The sequence below is a fragment of the Parasteatoda tepidariorum genome, chromosome 8, assembly GCF_043381705.1.
Source record: "Parasteatoda tepidariorum isolate YZ-2023 chromosome 8, CAS_Ptep_4.0, whole genome shotgun sequence".
In the NCBI taxonomy this organism is placed as follows: domain Eukaryota; kingdom Metazoa; phylum Arthropoda; class Arachnida; order Araneae; family Theridiidae; genus Parasteatoda; species Parasteatoda tepidariorum.
In genome coordinates this window covers 86750018-86766873 of record NC_092211.1, presented here as the reverse complement: position 1 = coordinate 86766873, position 16856 = coordinate 86750018, and the positions used below count along the sequence as shown (strand labels likewise).

The 16856-nt window shown below is 30.9% G+C and overlaps 1 protein-coding gene across 2 annotated transcripts in view; it reads right to left on the bottom strand.

The window, feature by feature from the left end:
* Nucleotides 1–16856, bottom strand: part of LOC107447646 (sterol O-acyltransferase 1) — a 54278-nt gene that overhangs the window by 28789 nt on the left and 8633 nt on the right. For both annotated transcript variants that reach the window (XM_043045177.2, XM_043045179.2), the window contains one exon: nucleotides 722–820. In XM_043045177.2, coding sequence (XP_042901111.1) covers nucleotides 722–793 — 72 coding nt within the window. In that variant the 5' untranslated portion in view covers nucleotides 794–820. The remainder of the gene's footprint in view (nucleotides 1–721; nucleotides 821–16856) is intronic.

The following is a 16856-nucleotide window of genomic DNA, read 5'->3' as shown; positions in this document are numbered from 1 at the left end:
CTTCCAATGAAAAATTAATAATCGGGAGAAAATACAGCTGAAAGTGCAAAGTTGTAAAAGCGGTATCTGAATTCGGTACTTGCCTCTCGAGAAGATAATCACTGATCTACAGACACGCGCCAGCTGATCGTTTATAAACAAGAAGACGAGTAATATGGGGAGTTAAATCCGAGCTATTTTTCTCCAAACAAGTTAAAATGTTTATTAACGTGAAGTTAATTAAATACAAAGCCGCATCGCACATCGAATTCGTTAAAGTATAATTCGTTCTCATTTACATCTTTTACTTAAGATTTATTATTTGTTTATGTATTTTATAGTAACCGTGATATATTTTTATTTCAGGTACCTGGCAACTATGCATAATTAGTTTGTGTCCTACATGGCTTCGTGTCTGTCTCTGTGTGTTAAGAAATATATTGTGAAGGAATTGAAATCTTTATGAATGAATATAGAATGCGTCGCTCTAGAAAACTGATAGTTGGCAGGCTTGGCTTACTCGAAATAGAATGGAAGGAATAGTTGCAAACGTAAACAAATGCCACGTTTCTACAAGAATCAAGATACCCACACTACGACACTTGCATTTATCCCATTGTCCTTTGGAACGTAAGGAAAAATTTTACTATTCCACAGCAAAAAAAAATTACATTTTTATGATAATCAAACTGTTTGAACAAAAGGCGTTTACATAAAATGTAGTTTAGTACAAATTACGAACCTGGAGGAAAACTTTGAGCTCTCCAGTGTGAAGACTCAGCGGCTGGTTGGCGTCCATTGTTCCGTGAGGCATATTCTAATTTCATCAAAAGACGAATTTCTGAAAGATAGAAAAACAAAAATACTTAGAAACGCAACACAATTCAAAGAAAATAGGAAGCTAATTTATACATTTGTAGCTAGTAAGATCGTAGAACTACATTTATATAATAATATATTCATTGTTTAAAATTTTCGGAAGAATTCGAATTCTTACCCACTAAATCAAGCCAATAATTCAAACATATGTATTGTAAGATCTATAATCATGCAGTTATCTTTTTAATTCTTTTAAGCATTGGCAGGGTAACTTAATTTTTTGTTTAAAAAAAACTGGTCACCCTTTAATTCCTTAACATTTTGCAAAATAGTTCCTGATTACTGTATAAATTGGCAACAATGTTCTTAAGGATGTTTTCTTAAGCTCTTTGACCAAGGAAATTAAAAGTCCTTACTCTCAAAGCAAATATATAATTTAAAATGACATTTCACCGTAAAGAATTATCTTAGCCTCACAACGAACAAATAATTTATGTAAAAAGCAATTAAACCTTTTTAAAAATCGCCAGTTTAGCGAGATTGTTCTACCTAGATGAAAATTTTAAATAATCATCAAAATTAATAATTCTGAATTATTGTCACGTTTTGTGAGTCTAAATAATGTAGCGTTTGAGTGTGTTATCAAATGTTAAAAAATTATACAACAAATGTTTTTCATTTTCATTGTGACTTTTATTATATTTTACTTTATTTTTAATTTTTTTTATTGACCACATTGACCGTCTGGCTCCGTTTTCAGAAACAGCATGGAAAACGCAGGCTAAAGATGCTATGCTATTTTTGAAAATGCCGCTGGCTAAAGATCAGCTAAACAGTCATAAATAACTTAAAAACTCACAGCAATTAAAAAGTAGTATATTATTCGCTATAAAACAGAATTTCATGTGACGGAAGAATAGAGTCACCGAGAATAAGTCAATTAAAAAAAAAAAAAAAAAAAAAAAAAAAAAAAAAAAAAAAAAAAAAAAAAAAAAAAAAAAAAAAAAAAAAAAAAGAACGCAATTAGGTAGAACGAGTAAGCATTCAAATTCATTTGTACTCAGTATTTATTTTACCAGAGTTTATACATGACGTCAGCACATCATCGTATGTCACGAAAAATATTGATCGCTGATCAAAAATTTTCTTCAAGATTGCGTACAGTTTTTCTAAACTGCATATCAAATCCTAATTTTACATGCTTTTTGAATCAAAGTGTCTATAGGCAGTGACGTAAATAACACTCCCGCGGCGTAGAGGGTCGCAAGAGGTTTGAGGGCGCACAATACTGAAATTTATAGGAGTGCACAACCTGCAGCCCACGGCAGCATCTGAACACATTAAAAAACTATTATAATTTTTTTTCCCCAAAGAAATGAAATCAAAAATTTTGAATATCGCATTTAAGTTTTTGAACGCGTCAATTCCAAATCAATGTTGTTTTTTGATAGCTTTTTTCGGTGTTTATCACTGCGAATTTCCAAAGTTTTAAAAATCCTAACAATTTTAATACGACACAATGATGATTCGTGAATTTCGTATTTTAGTAATCACTTTGAAAGCTCTTTGAGTCCATTTCATAGTTAATCCAAGTTCGATTGCGATTTTGAAGGGTTTTCTTGTGTTTCTTAAAATCCCAATCTTTTTAATACGATATAACGATTCGCGACTTTCGAATCGAATCGTGTAAATAGACACCTTGGCGAAGATAGACACAAATGACACAAATAAACCACCTTCAACGTGGTTTATTTGTGTCAATTTTATCCGTAATCTAAGCTATTTTTCTATTGTTCGTTTTCGGCACTACGCATTTCCACATGGCTTTGGAAATACCGATATTTTAAATATGTATTAATACGACACTCGAAACGTGCATTTAAATGTATGCGCTTTATTTGTCTATTTAATCGTAAATCTGGGAGATTTTTCTTATCGTTCTTTCAACAGATATTGCTAGGCTGTTCCACGTGTTCTAAGGTCCTGATATCTTTAATCCGGTATTAAAATGACTTGGGATTTTTGAATCAGGCATTTTAATCATTCATTTCTGCTGAGTTCATCGTCCACCCATGTTATTTCACAATCTTCTTTTTATATAAATATTGTGAGTTATTTCCTTGTATTATTAAGGTAAATTTCATTTCAATGTTTTTTATCAGTAATTGTATGCAATGTTCCAATTTATTACTTTTTGCAAATTCCACCTCTTCATCGCGATTATTAATTCTTTATTAATTCATATTAAAATAATTTAAATTAAAATCTATAAATTAATATAAATAAAAATGAATGATTATAAATACCCGAATGTCTCTTCATAGTGTTCTTATCTTATAATTTAAAACTAGTTGTATTATGCCTAAAATAGAACGCTATTAAAGTTCTTGCGTGGGGGAGCACTTAGGTCTACCTTTTAGGCGGCTGCCTAGAAGGAATCAAACACTAAAAGCATTAAATATTTCTAACGTATTTAAGAAAAAAAATATGAGCAGAACTAAATAATTAGAACAACATTTATTATTATCCCAATTAAAAAAAAATAATTCCTAAAAATAAATGTTACAGCTGAGGTAAAGACTGATATAATACTTTATTTCCGTAATTTATCTGTTCATAAAGGTATAAAATTGCTATTTTATCTTATTCCGAGAATTTATATTATCACGCGGAAATTCGCATGACTAATCTTTTTAAAGTTAGATTAGAAAACTGATAACTAAGACAAAAAAAAAATTTACTACCGGATTACGCATTTTACCAGTTTCCTACATCGTAAATTAATTTCTAAACTAACTTCGTATCTAATCCACTGATAAAAAGGTTTTAAATAACAGGATATTCAATTACATGTAATGATATAAACTTGACTTGGTTTAAAACTCAATTTTCATTTCCTTTTAATGACTAGCACTCGAATTTCGGTAATCAGTTAAGGTTCGTAAACGTTCATTTCGAAAGTTTGGAGTTAAATGTAAGCGTAGTCCAGAAACAAAATAACTGATTGTTTCATGAATGAAAAATGGAAAATAAAGAAACTAAAATTTCATAACTTGTGAATCACGGTATTAAATAACTTGTTTTTATAATGCTAAAATAATAATAATGAAAATTGAGAAAAAAATGGATATGTTTATACAGAAATTGAGCAAAACACAAACAGTGATTAAGACAATATTCATGCTATCATGAATCATGTTAATTCAAAAACTCTCTGCATAGTTTAGGAGAAATTGCCTCGAACTGTTCAGAGAAAATGTTATTAAAATCCTCTTTGTTAATTTCTAATGTTTTCTCATTTCCCTCCATGTTTACTAAGCAACGAAATTTTCTGTTAAGTTTCTTTCCTAAACACTGCTGAATATTAATTTTTTTAGACTACTATAAACTTTTGATGCAGAATTTTTATTTAACATATTTTTCGAAACTTTTTTGTTATCTTGTATTCATTTAGGTCAAAATATGTGAAATATTATTATACTGAGCATTTTAATAATGGTTTTGAAATAGAGCATGAAACACCAGTCTCTCTTTCTGCCTTAATAAAATTTTCCAAATACGGCTCTCTTCAAAAACAAAAATTTTTCATATTTTCACTTATTTGCAGTTATTTAGATAGAAGTGAAACATTTATTTATCATTGAAATTTCTTTAATTTACAAAGTATTAAAATTGATAAAGTTTTGAATATGAATTTCAAACTGCTTTTTTTGGATTTTCGTACGAATTCCGATGATCTAATAGTTTTTTAGTAACTATTAGACGGTAATTAAAAAATACCAAAATATATTTTTGATTGTAATCAGAGATTTAGAAAAAAATGTATAAAAGGGTTAAGTGAGTCAATCGGTTAAGTGAGATCAAACATATAGATACAAGTAATTTATATAAAAGCACACTTTACCACAAATACAATCCTTTATCTTTCTTTTCACTTATCTTCGCAAATTAAATAAGATAAAAACAGATAAATATTTTAATTTTGTAAGTTAAATAAATGGTATATTTACTATTACTCAAACTTTAACAATCGGTCCAACCTATACAATGAAATAAGTTTTATAAAAGCTCATTGTGTCACAAAGATTAAATTTTAGCAAATTATATTTTTAAAAAATATACGAGATAAATAGCATAAATCAATTTTAATAGAAATCTTAAACTATGTTAAAGTACGCAATTTATGGTTGCTAAATTTTGAAATATTATATAAATCAGCTGAATTTTCTGTTGGTATTGTAGGTTAGGTTTTTATTAGGGAAACAAGTAAAAAAAAATTATTTTGACATAAAGTTGAGAAACTTTTGACAAAATTTTTTTTTTGCGAAATGAAAATATAAAAAAAATGTATGGCCCTGTAAAATATAGGATACAAAATGAGCACAATTACGATATATCTACTATCGTTAAACTCGAAAGTTGTTAGAAAGCACATTACTAGGTAATCTGCAGTTTTACTAGTGTAATTCGTTAAAGAGCGGAATCAAACGTTTTCCGTAATTCACCTAGGTAATGTGCACATAAACGGTTTCCGGAGGCATTAACGGGAACCACATTAACGGTTTTTCTGTCATTCAATCAACTAATTTGTTGATTATTTGTTATGACTCGATTTTTCAGATATCGAAAAAAAAATGACATTCTACTTTTTTTAATTGTAATAACATTTCAAACCGTTTGATTCTTTCAATTATAGTTTTTAAAGTAATTGATGATTGAGTTCCACTGCTAAAGTGTAGATTGTTAGACTGCAATAACTTGATTTTTCAGACTGCGAAAAATAAATAAATTTTTTTATTTTTCGAATAAATTTGTTTATATTTTTTGTGTATTAATTTAAACGTACAGAAACGTTACTATTAATCCTGCAAAGATCTTATTTTCAATTGAACGAGTGCCTTTTGAGTGTAATGTGCAGATTTAGATAGTTACTTTGCATCTTACCTATATAATTTGAGTAATAAAATACTTTTTGACACTTTAACGGATTTACTAGGGGGTGAGCTACATAATCTAGATCAGGGGTTTCGAACTTACATGAGGCCGGGGGCCACAATTAAAAACACAAATCAAATGGAGGGCCGTAACTTCATCAAAACTTTATGTAGGTCTATTTCATGTTTGAAGGAACATTAAATATCACTGTCAGATTTTTACCATGTTGTTCAAAACAAAAGTATTGAATTACAAATTAAAATAAGAAGTAGATTTTAGAAAATATTTAATTGCATATTAAAAAATTCGGGCTACAACAATTTTAATGTGCACCCATGTATTAGACAATTAATGTGCGACAGATATCTAATTGTTACGACATAAAATTTTATAAACGTTGGTATTAAAGCTTACATGGTAGCACACAAAATGTTCAACGACAAAATTGAGGTTTGTCTGCTGCAACCACCAGAGAATAGATATTTACATTTTAAATTTTAACTTTACAAATGTGTGTAAATAATTTCGTCCAATATGAGTGGTTTCAAAAAGTTAAATCGGAGAATTTCTTCGAGAAAGTTTCTGATACACACATGCTGAATTATAATCACAAAATACAAAAAAATNTTCAAAATTTTTACAATTACATTCAATGAGAAAATTGAGGTTTGTCTGCTGCAACCACCAGAGAATAGATATTTACATTTTAAATTTTAACTTTACAAATGTGTGTAAATAATTTCGTCCAATATGAGTGGTTTCAAAAAGTTAAATCGGAGAATTTCTTCGAGAAAGTTTCTGATACACACATGCTGAATTATAATCACAAAATACAAAAAAATTAAAGAAAAAAAAAGCTACATACACGATTATTTTTGTAATTGAATAAATATTTTCTTGGATGCAAAACCTGAGAAATAATTTTTTTTGCACCGCTGGTATAAATTTCACAGAAACGAAGAAATTAGGTTTTTATAAACGAGAAAAGTATTTGAAACCCATATAGATTTTTTACGAAATTTGTCAGCAAAAAAATGATAACTAATATATTTTATTTCGCGGGCCGCCAGTTGCAAAATGGTTGCAAACCACTGATCTAGATAATGCGTAGGGTATCTGATTTCTACACTTTAGCGATAACATATCTACCATATTTAAGAGTAATCGATTTCTAAGTTTTATTATTGAAGCAAAGAATTATATTTAAAGTGGCATGGAAACTCGTTCTTAAAAGACAAATTACACAAGACACTTGTTGCTTGCAACAGTCTTGTAACCTCTGTTAATAGCAGACATATCCTAGTTACGTTCTACTTTTAAAATTATTTCGCATTTTTTTTTTTTTATTACCACACACGTTATGACAGTAAGGGAAGCATAAAATTAAAGGGAGAGGTAGAAATATTGTTTATTAATATCAGACGAAGTAAGGAATAAAAATTACTGTTAGGAAAAAGTTTTAAATTTTTTATTACTTATCAATAGAACTTTTTAAGTAAAAAGAATTTATCTATAGACAACGTAAATACTCTTCAACTTTTTAAATTTTCACTCATGATATAAACGAAATATTTTATTATGAACTAAAAACTTAGCACATCAGTAAAAAGTCGATTACATTATTCTATATTATTCTCTTGCGTGTTTCATTTTGTTAAAAAAATAAAAAGTCATTAAAAAACAAAAAAATATTCCCATATAATAATTTTCTGTCATGATATAAACGAAATATTTCATTATGATATGAACTAAAAATGAACTAAAAATTTAACACACAATTAAAAAGACGATTGCATTATTTTACTTCGTGTTTCATTTTGTAAAAAAAAATCAAAGATTATTAAAAAACAAAAAAATATTGGTTTGCATAAAAATATAATTAGTGTAGACAAGAACAAATAATTATTTATTTTTTAAGAAAGTACGTTCAGTTTTTAGTTTTTTTTTTTTATAAGTGAAGTTTTGAAAAGGAAATTTATTTTTAACAAATCATGCTAATCTTAAATCCTCTTTAATATTGATGTTATCAACAAGCGGAAGTAAAAGAAAAATTGTTTCGCAAATTATTGATTCATTATTTTGGAATCTGAAAGCGTGATTCATTGGCGGAAGCATATTTCGCAGCGGGATGGTCAAAGCCTTTTAAACAGAAAGATTAAATATTTCATCAGAAATTACCGTTTAACATGGATGCAAAGAAATTGACCTCTTTTTCTCAATTATCGACTAAGAGAGAAAACTTATATGAGTCTAGCGTCCCAGATACAAAAAATAAATAATAATAATACAGTTCAATAATTTGAGAATGCTTTGAACTGCAGGTGATTATTCTTTTATGTTTCTGACCCAACGTTACAAAAAGTTTAATATTTTCTATACTCTGTTGCAAGTTTAATAAGAAAAAAAAGAAGGAAAAAAAACATGGAGAGAGCCAGTTTGCATCTAAATGGATGCCAAGCTCTCAGCGCGAGCGAATATCAACATCGCCAACTCTTAAAAACGACGTAGAACGGCCTTCTTTTTGCTTATAAAAAAGTACGAATTGAATATCTGTCCGATGAGTTCAAAAGTTTTTATGTTGTTTTGAAAGCATCATTATATAATTTGATAGCTAAATAAAACGGAACTATATGTCGTCGCGGATGATTACTTAAATCCTATACAGCAATGGTCTTTTCTTAACTTGAAACGGAGTATAAAACTACATTGCATGTATCTAATACAAAGGAAAAATAAAGTATAACCATGGGGAAAGTTAATTACGAAGTTGTCTGCCGTACAGTATTATTTTACTTATTTTATTGAAAGGAAAGTGCTGTGCAATATCGGAAATTTAATATCACGATATATTCCCAAGAAATATCAATACTTCATGGTGAATCGCTGTATTTTCCCAGTTAGAATATTATTTTTAAATTAGTCAATATTTTAATTACCAAGTGAAATTTATTTGAAATGAAATTTGTCTTTTGGATGGAACTAACCCACATTTGTGTTACATGGTGTGAGAAACGACGAAAACCTCCCACGGTTAGCGTGACGGCAAGAGAACTCTAAACCATGATCCGTCGTCAACCACTAAAACTGAGGATCTTTCACATCGCACTGTGGTCGGTTCGAGCCAGGTGTGGAGTTTGTATCGACGGGGCTGGGTTCTCAAACGCTCTAACCCCCGAACCACTACGGCTCGGATATGAATATTTGTCGATAATGCTTGCGCTTATTATTCTATATTCGATATTTATCGAAAGACATGATATTCAAATATTATGCAAGCGCCAAAAAAGAAAAGGAGTTATGATTCGCTTAGTTTTTGATGAGGGGGGAAGGAGGGGTATGAGAACTACTTATGAAGGCACTAAAATCCGTTAGTTTCCAACATCTTTTAAAAAACAATAAAAAAAATGTTACAAAAAATCCAAATTAAAGATTAAAAAATCTCACATTTGTAAAAAAAAAAATTTGAATTTTATTAATAAGATATTGGGAAAATATTTTTCAAGTCAAGAGATTTAACAGTAGGGAGAAAACACGAAAGTTTTTTTTTTTTTGAATATTCTACGCAAAATTTTAAAAAATGGATGAAAACGTAACATTTTTTTCCTTGCGAAGTTACGTCTTTTATTTGAATTTAATCCTTAAATCATTACTAAGTTACCATGCTTGACCGAAATCAAGAGAATGTCGACTTTCACCGGTCAATGATCACATAATCGCTTTGGTGAAATGTCCGAAATATTTCTTATATCCGATTTGATATTAATTTATTCGTCGATATTGTTATATTTATTCGATATTTTAATATCTGCTGAAATTAGGAGAAACATCAGTGTTCGGAGTACTGTTTAAATGCATACTGGGCAGTGGCACTTGACCTTAAAAAAAAACATCGAAGTAGGGCATACCGGAAAAATGTACACCGAGCAGAGGCACTTAAGCAGACCTAGTATATATTTTGTACATTTACCAAAGCGACTATGTGATTGTCAACATTCACCGGTAGAAATCAACAACCACCCAATCATTCACAGTAACAACTACAATAAACGCCAAACTTTAAAAAGAAAAAGAAGAAAAAAAAGAAGAAAAAAAGGAGAAAAAAAAGAAAAAAAGGAGAAAAAAAAGGAGGGTAATGAATGTTGCAACTTTCTTATGAAAAATCAGGAGAGAAATTTGGAAATTTCTTATTCATGTGGAGAAGGGGTGAAGGGGAGGCAGTCCGCAATTTTCAAAAACATTCTTGAGTAATATTTGAGCCTCATATTATGTAATCGGTATTTTTATTTAAATGACTGTGAGTTTTTTGTATCTTTTAATACACACACTAAAGTGTTCTAAAAATGTTTAATTAACGATTTAAAAATGATTGAATAGTTGATGTATCTAAACTGCGATGCAGCTAAAAATAAAATAATTAAAAACGAATAATTTTAATTTATGTTAAAAAAAATATCTAATCTGTCAGTTTGTTCGTTGTTTGTTTGTTATTTTAAATAAAAATATCTATACTTTAACTCTTAGATTTAAGCCGGCCAGGTGACCGAGCGGTTAGCGAGCCTGACTGCGAAGCCAATGGCTGCGGGTTCGAATCCCGCTCTGGGCATGGATGTTTCTCTCTATGTGCTGTCCTCTGTTGTGTGTGATGTGTGAATGTGGCCCACCCTATGAGCGGGTTTATGGCAGTATGGCGTGGGTAATGTTGCTCGCCTCCGTGACTTTGGTTCACAGGTGCCCCCAACGTAAAATGAGTAACAATTCCGGCATCTTCTAAGGCGAAGAATAAAGTTCAGTGCCTGCCATTTGAAAAAAAAACTTCGGAGGGATAATATTTCTCAGGTAGAGGCTACTACTAACATTTTAGATTTAAAAAACAAAAGAAGAATTTCTTAAATTAATAAGGCAGATTTATCAATTTTATAAATTTAAATATTGAAATGTAAAATATAAATTCAAGATTTCCTTGAGACACATTAAATTATTGAAATAAAGTATGTTTAAAACCGAATTTGGAGAATGCATCGTTTTGAAGTCTGGAAAAAACAATGATAGAAAAAAGCATTTTTCAATTCTGTGAAGTTAAAATACAGGGAAGAAAGGGAAAGTCCATTTTGCATTAAAATTGAGATAATTTTTTTTATAAAAGGTAATTACTTGATAAAGAAATTTTTATAACATATGTTACTGTAAATGACAGAAATGGGCGGTTGTTGACTTCCAACGGTGAATGTTGACAATCACATAATTGCTTTGGTATATGTACAAAATATATACTAGATTTAGTTAAGTGCCACTGCCCGGTAGGCATTTAACCGGTACTCCGAACTGTCCTAATCTATCCTCAGCAGATAATAAAATATCGAATGAATATAATAATATCAACGAATAAATTAATATTAAATCGTATATAACAAATATTTTGGACATTCACCAAAGCGACTGTGCGATTGTTGACATTCACCGGTGAAAGTCGACATTCTCTTGATTTCGGTCATTCACGGTAATGTAGACATTCAGTATCATATCCCAACCACGAGCAAGCCACGAGCAAGCACTTAGCCCCATTTTCAAGGCTCTATCTTATAACGGCCATGGTAGGAAAACAACGTTATTTTGACCCTGCTCAAACTAGGTGGACAGCACCTGAACTGGCACCGCTCTTTCCAAACTTTTACACCAAAACCAACGAGAGGACTTTCAGTCACGACAATTTTAACGTGCAAGCTTTCTGCGTGTACTCGCCACTTGTTATTTTTTAAAAAAATTTTTTGTAACCGTCGTTGAACAGCCGATCCAATTTTATGGGCTTACGACTACTAATGTTCAACACCGTAACCTTGCAATTTTGAACCCAATCCAGAAGACAAGGGAACTCCTGGATCGAGTGTTGGGAGAAAATTGCCTTCGTGGAGGACTTTTTGATGGAGCTAACCCGCATTTGAGTTACATGGAGAGGAAGACCACAAGGGCCTCCCACGGTTAGCCTGACGGCAAGGGGACTCTAACCCATGATCCGACTACCACTGAGAATATTTCACGTAAGCACTGTGGTCGGTGCAAGCCGGATGCGGAATTCCTATCGACTGGGATTCGAATACGGTTCGCCTCATTGAAAGACGAACGCTCTATCCCCTGAGCCATCGTGGTCAGTTGTTTTGTCTAAGCTCGAACTCACTACTCCAGCTTGCGTAGCAGAATTATAATGTGTATTTATATCAATGAGCAATAAAAAGAGCGTGAACTAGGTTCGAATCCCGGTGATGGCTGGTCGATACGAATTCCACACCCGGCTCGCACCGAACACAGTGCTGACTTAAAATATTTTCTGTGGCAGACGGATCATGAGTTGCAGTCCCCTTGCCGTCAGGCTAACCGTGGGAGATTTTCGTGGTTTTCTTCTCCATGTAACGCAAATGCGGGTTTGTTTCCTCAAAAATTTTTTTCACAAAGGCAAATGACTCCCAATATTCGATATAGGAGTTCCCTTTTCTTCTGGATTGGATTCAAAATTACCAGGCTNATATTAGTAGCATAATTTTTTAATATTAGAGGGTGCACATAAATTAACGTGAGGTGTTTAGAATCCTATAACTTGTTATATACAAGGCGAAATGTAAAACAATTTATCGTACAGGCAGATTGTTGAATATGCGGGTTCTATTTAACTCTTTAAATGTTACGACACTGAAAAAGTTGACGATTTACATAACTTTTTTCATTAGATAGTATCGAATACAATTTGCCAAGTTGGCTCGATATGAGTTCGATCCTGGCTTCCGGCTGAACAACCGGCGGCGTATATATGCAGCAGGTGCACATTAAATCTATAGGGGCTGAAAGTCTTCATATTTGTTGTGGGTAGTGGTTAGAAAAACTACATTATTTTTGTAGTTTACTACAACTACTTTGTTACAAATGTAGTTAACCACGATTACTTTTTTTAATGCTGACCACAAAATAATTTGGAATTGTAGTAACTACTTCACTACTTTATGAAAACGAACTTACATTAAATGTGAGGGAATACTCAAGAAATATTTATTCACGTTTACATGACCGAGTTTGTTATTCCAAAACAGTTTTTATTCGAATTCGTTCCTATAACCTTCAACTTTTTGTGCCTTTCTCGACAGCGAGTTTTTAATTTAAGAAATGCAAAATTATCAAATACTTGAAATTTTTTAATTGTGGTTAAAATGCTCTTTTATTTCCTCTAAGAAATTAAGAAAACGTTGAAAAAACGTTCCCTTCCTTTAAAATAACATCCATGATTCACGATTGTACATTCGCATGTGAAAGGGTGACTAAAATGATTGTTTATCTATTTTTCGTATTATCTAGTTTAAAAATGCCGACCGGCTTGTGTAGGGGGCTGGGAACTGTTCTTGCATCAGAAAGGTTTTGGGTTCGAATCCCGGGCAAGGCAGGGATGTTCTTTCCTTCCCTGTACTATCTGTCCTCACTGTGGGAGCGACGTTGGCCCACCTAATAGGGTGCCCCTGAAAGAATGGTCAACAAAACTGTCCCGTATATGCTTGAATCGACGGATGTTAGCACAGGTGGGCATTGGAAAAAAAAGTTTAAATATTAGTTATACGTGATTCGTGTTAACGCTCAGCTTCAGCCACGGGGTCGTTCTCAGTGCATCCCACTGACAGACCCGCCAAGATTTGTAACCATCAAATTCGAAAAACTTCTTACGTTAGAGCCGTGTTACTATTCTAAACTAACGTTAAAAGTAGTTGACAGAAATCACTACAAACTACTGTTTTTTTTATATCGCATTACTCACGACGCTATTTTTTTTAAGAAAGTAACACACTACACTACAAGCTACGAACAAAAAGTAACAACTACAGTAGTTTCACTTGTAGTGCATTACTTCCGATCGTAGAAGTTTGGAGAGAGGGGCAGCTTAATGCACTTTCTTTTGACAGGGGCTAAAAACGTGATATTCTTACCATCGCCGTTAAGAGATATAGCGCTTGAAACGGATACTTGTCCTGTGATTGGGTGGTGTGTGTAGCTCAATATAATCGAAATTCTAGTACAAATACAAGGTAGTTACAATATTATGTTTCAAGCACCAAATTTTACTCATTTTTCGTCCCTTAGTATTTATTTTATTTTATTGAGAAATGGGAAGGGCTCTGAGCATCGAATCCAAATTTCCTACATACCATCCAGGCGAGCCTCTCAACATCTTTATTTTATGAGCTCCCTGTAATAATAATAAAATTTTAAAAACTAAAATTATTAGATTTTTGTGTTTCGGATCATGATCAACTAAATCGAAAGTAAATTTTTGAATAGTAAAAAAAAAAATAATCTGGAAATGGGCGATGCACAAAATTAAATTACTGTTCATCCAGAACTGTTCAAAAAAATATTACCTAAAATCCAATAGGACGAGATTGCTTTATAGGTTTTTTTCCCCTCAGACAAATTTTTGTTTTCTTTTCCTGTAATATTCGAGGAAAAGGCCTCATTTATTAGACATATTTATGAGATTTCAAATCGAATAACGGTGTTTGACATTTTATAACTCACTTTGTTCTCTCAATGATTTATGCTTCCTTTTTCTGTCACGACAATTCGTGAGAATATATATTACTTTAGCAGGGCTTTTCTTTTCTTATTATTTAAATTTACCAAGCGCGATTTTTTAAAAGATAACACCTTTTTTCGAAAATATTTTTTTTCCACAAAATACTTAAAAAAATTTTTTTTAATGTCACAATATTATAACTATAATGAAGTTAAAAGATGATTATGAATTTGCATAAAATGCCTGCATTTCAGTTTTACATGGGCTCTGAATTTTTCGCCATGTTCCTGTCTATAAAAATAAGCACCACAAAGTTGTACCAGATTAGAACACTTTGGAGGAATCGCTTTATAATCTAACTTATCATTAATTATTATAGCCACTGTTTACAAATATTATTTCAACCAATGTCCGTTTAGTGAAAAATTATTACTATTACTGGAATATAAATGTTAAGTAATATCGATTTAATTAAAATAAAAATAGAATAATTTATTTTTAAATTATTACCATTTGTATAAAGAAGAATCTTCGTTGAAAAAAGGGAAAAAATACCGTAATTTCAGAGTCAAGTAATCTTTAATTAAAAAATAAATAATTAAAAGTAAATTAATTCTATTTGTTAACAGAAGAAAAAAAACAGTCCCAATGCAATATTTAATACCTGCACGTCTCGTTGTTAGGCAAGTTCTTTGTCTGCCGATTACCGCGCCAATAAAGAAGCAAAAATTTAACTAGTATTTTAAGTATGCTTAAATTTTCAAATGCGTTTTTCGGGGAATTGTCTGCCTAGAGCGCTCTATAATTTTTCGGGTTGTTTACTACTTTAACCTTACAGAGACAGACGGGTCATATATGTTTCGAGACGGGTGAGTCATTCTCAGGGTGTCGATAATCAGGATAAAAAATATTAAACTTGTAGCAAACTATTTTTATAGCAGTTTATTTGTGGGAGGGATAATAATAGTTTGCTTTTTTTTAAATCACCACTACTTAGTTCGAATTAAAAAATGTATAGTTACCATACCTGCCCACTTTTAATCATTTCGAGGATGATTTTCCCCAGTGGTAGTAAAATGGAATTTAAATTACAATTTTAGGCAGAAACATACACAGTATTTTGAACTAGCTTATGCGGATTATCAAAACAGTACTACATATTAACATAAATGATTATTTTTTTTAAAAATAGTGGTGCATAAAAAAGGTTATAAATTAGGGTTATAAATGCACGGAAGCATACATTTTACTACCACTTTAAATACAGAAATAAAATTTTACGCCAAATACGTAAAAGTTGGCAGGTATGAGTTACACTTTTAACACACAAGGATTGGATGTGTCAGATTTCAAGTGAAAGCAAAAATAAGTCTGTCAAATTAGCTAACACCCATTGTAGCTACCACTTTTTATTTTTTACTATCTTGATTCTGATTCCGTACGAATACATTTATGACTATCCCGTCCTGAAAAGGTTAAGATAAATGCCACTAATATAAAGTTTCTTAGACTGTTTTGAGACTGTTAAGACAGTTTTGAAATTATTACGACTGCTTTGAGACTGTTGAAATTCCTTTTGATGATTAAATCTTACCATAAGTGTTAGATTGAAATTAGTAAAAAAAATAAAAATTGTTCCAAAAGTACTCGTAAATGTGTAAATTAATATTTTTTTTTCTTTTCTAAAAACTGCCGCTGACATAAAAACGAAGTTTCAACATCAAACATTTTATGCAAATATTATCTTCAATGTGCAAATTTCTTAATAACTGAAAAACGTTGTTACCGACGGGATGCATTTTCACAGTTCTCAAGTCAAATAAAGGACTTTTCAAGAACGCATTATCAGTTAACATCTAGTCAACATGATCAGACACTGGAGTATTTCAGATAGTAGATAACTTTATATAGATAAGTTCAGAAAACCTGTGTGTGAGATCTTTCATGACAATAAGACAATGATAAGTCACGCCCTTAATTCACACTTGGAATGGGAATTATAATTAGGGTTGCAATAGTGTCACGTCGCGAATTTCTATCATATTACTTCTACTAATATTCATTCTAAAATTCAAAATTTTTAAAAAAAAAGCGAATTGTTCGAAATTTTACGATTTATACAAAAATTAAACATTTAAGATTTTTTGATTGTTTATTTTTATTTATTTATTTTATTTATTTAGTCTTGTTAAGATTTTAAAAACAATTAGTACATTTTTGAAGCTTCAAAACTGATGAATAACAAAAAGACAAGAAAATAGTTTTGAATTAGCCCAAATTCTATAACGTAAGGTGGTCTTTCATTCTCTTGATTATAAATAAATGATACCATGCCTTCTTAAAATGCCATAAGAAAACAAAAAGAAAATGTATTTTAATTTATACAATTTTTTCAGTTCTTACATGCTTTTATTTTATGCATGGGCAAGTCTTTCAGCACATATAGAGAGTAAAAAAAAATTAAAAAAAAGAAAAAAAAAAGATTTAGAAAAGGACAAATATCTTGAGAAATATATATCGGAACAAAAAAGAGAAAATAAAGCGCTTAATATATATATATATATATATATATTTAATC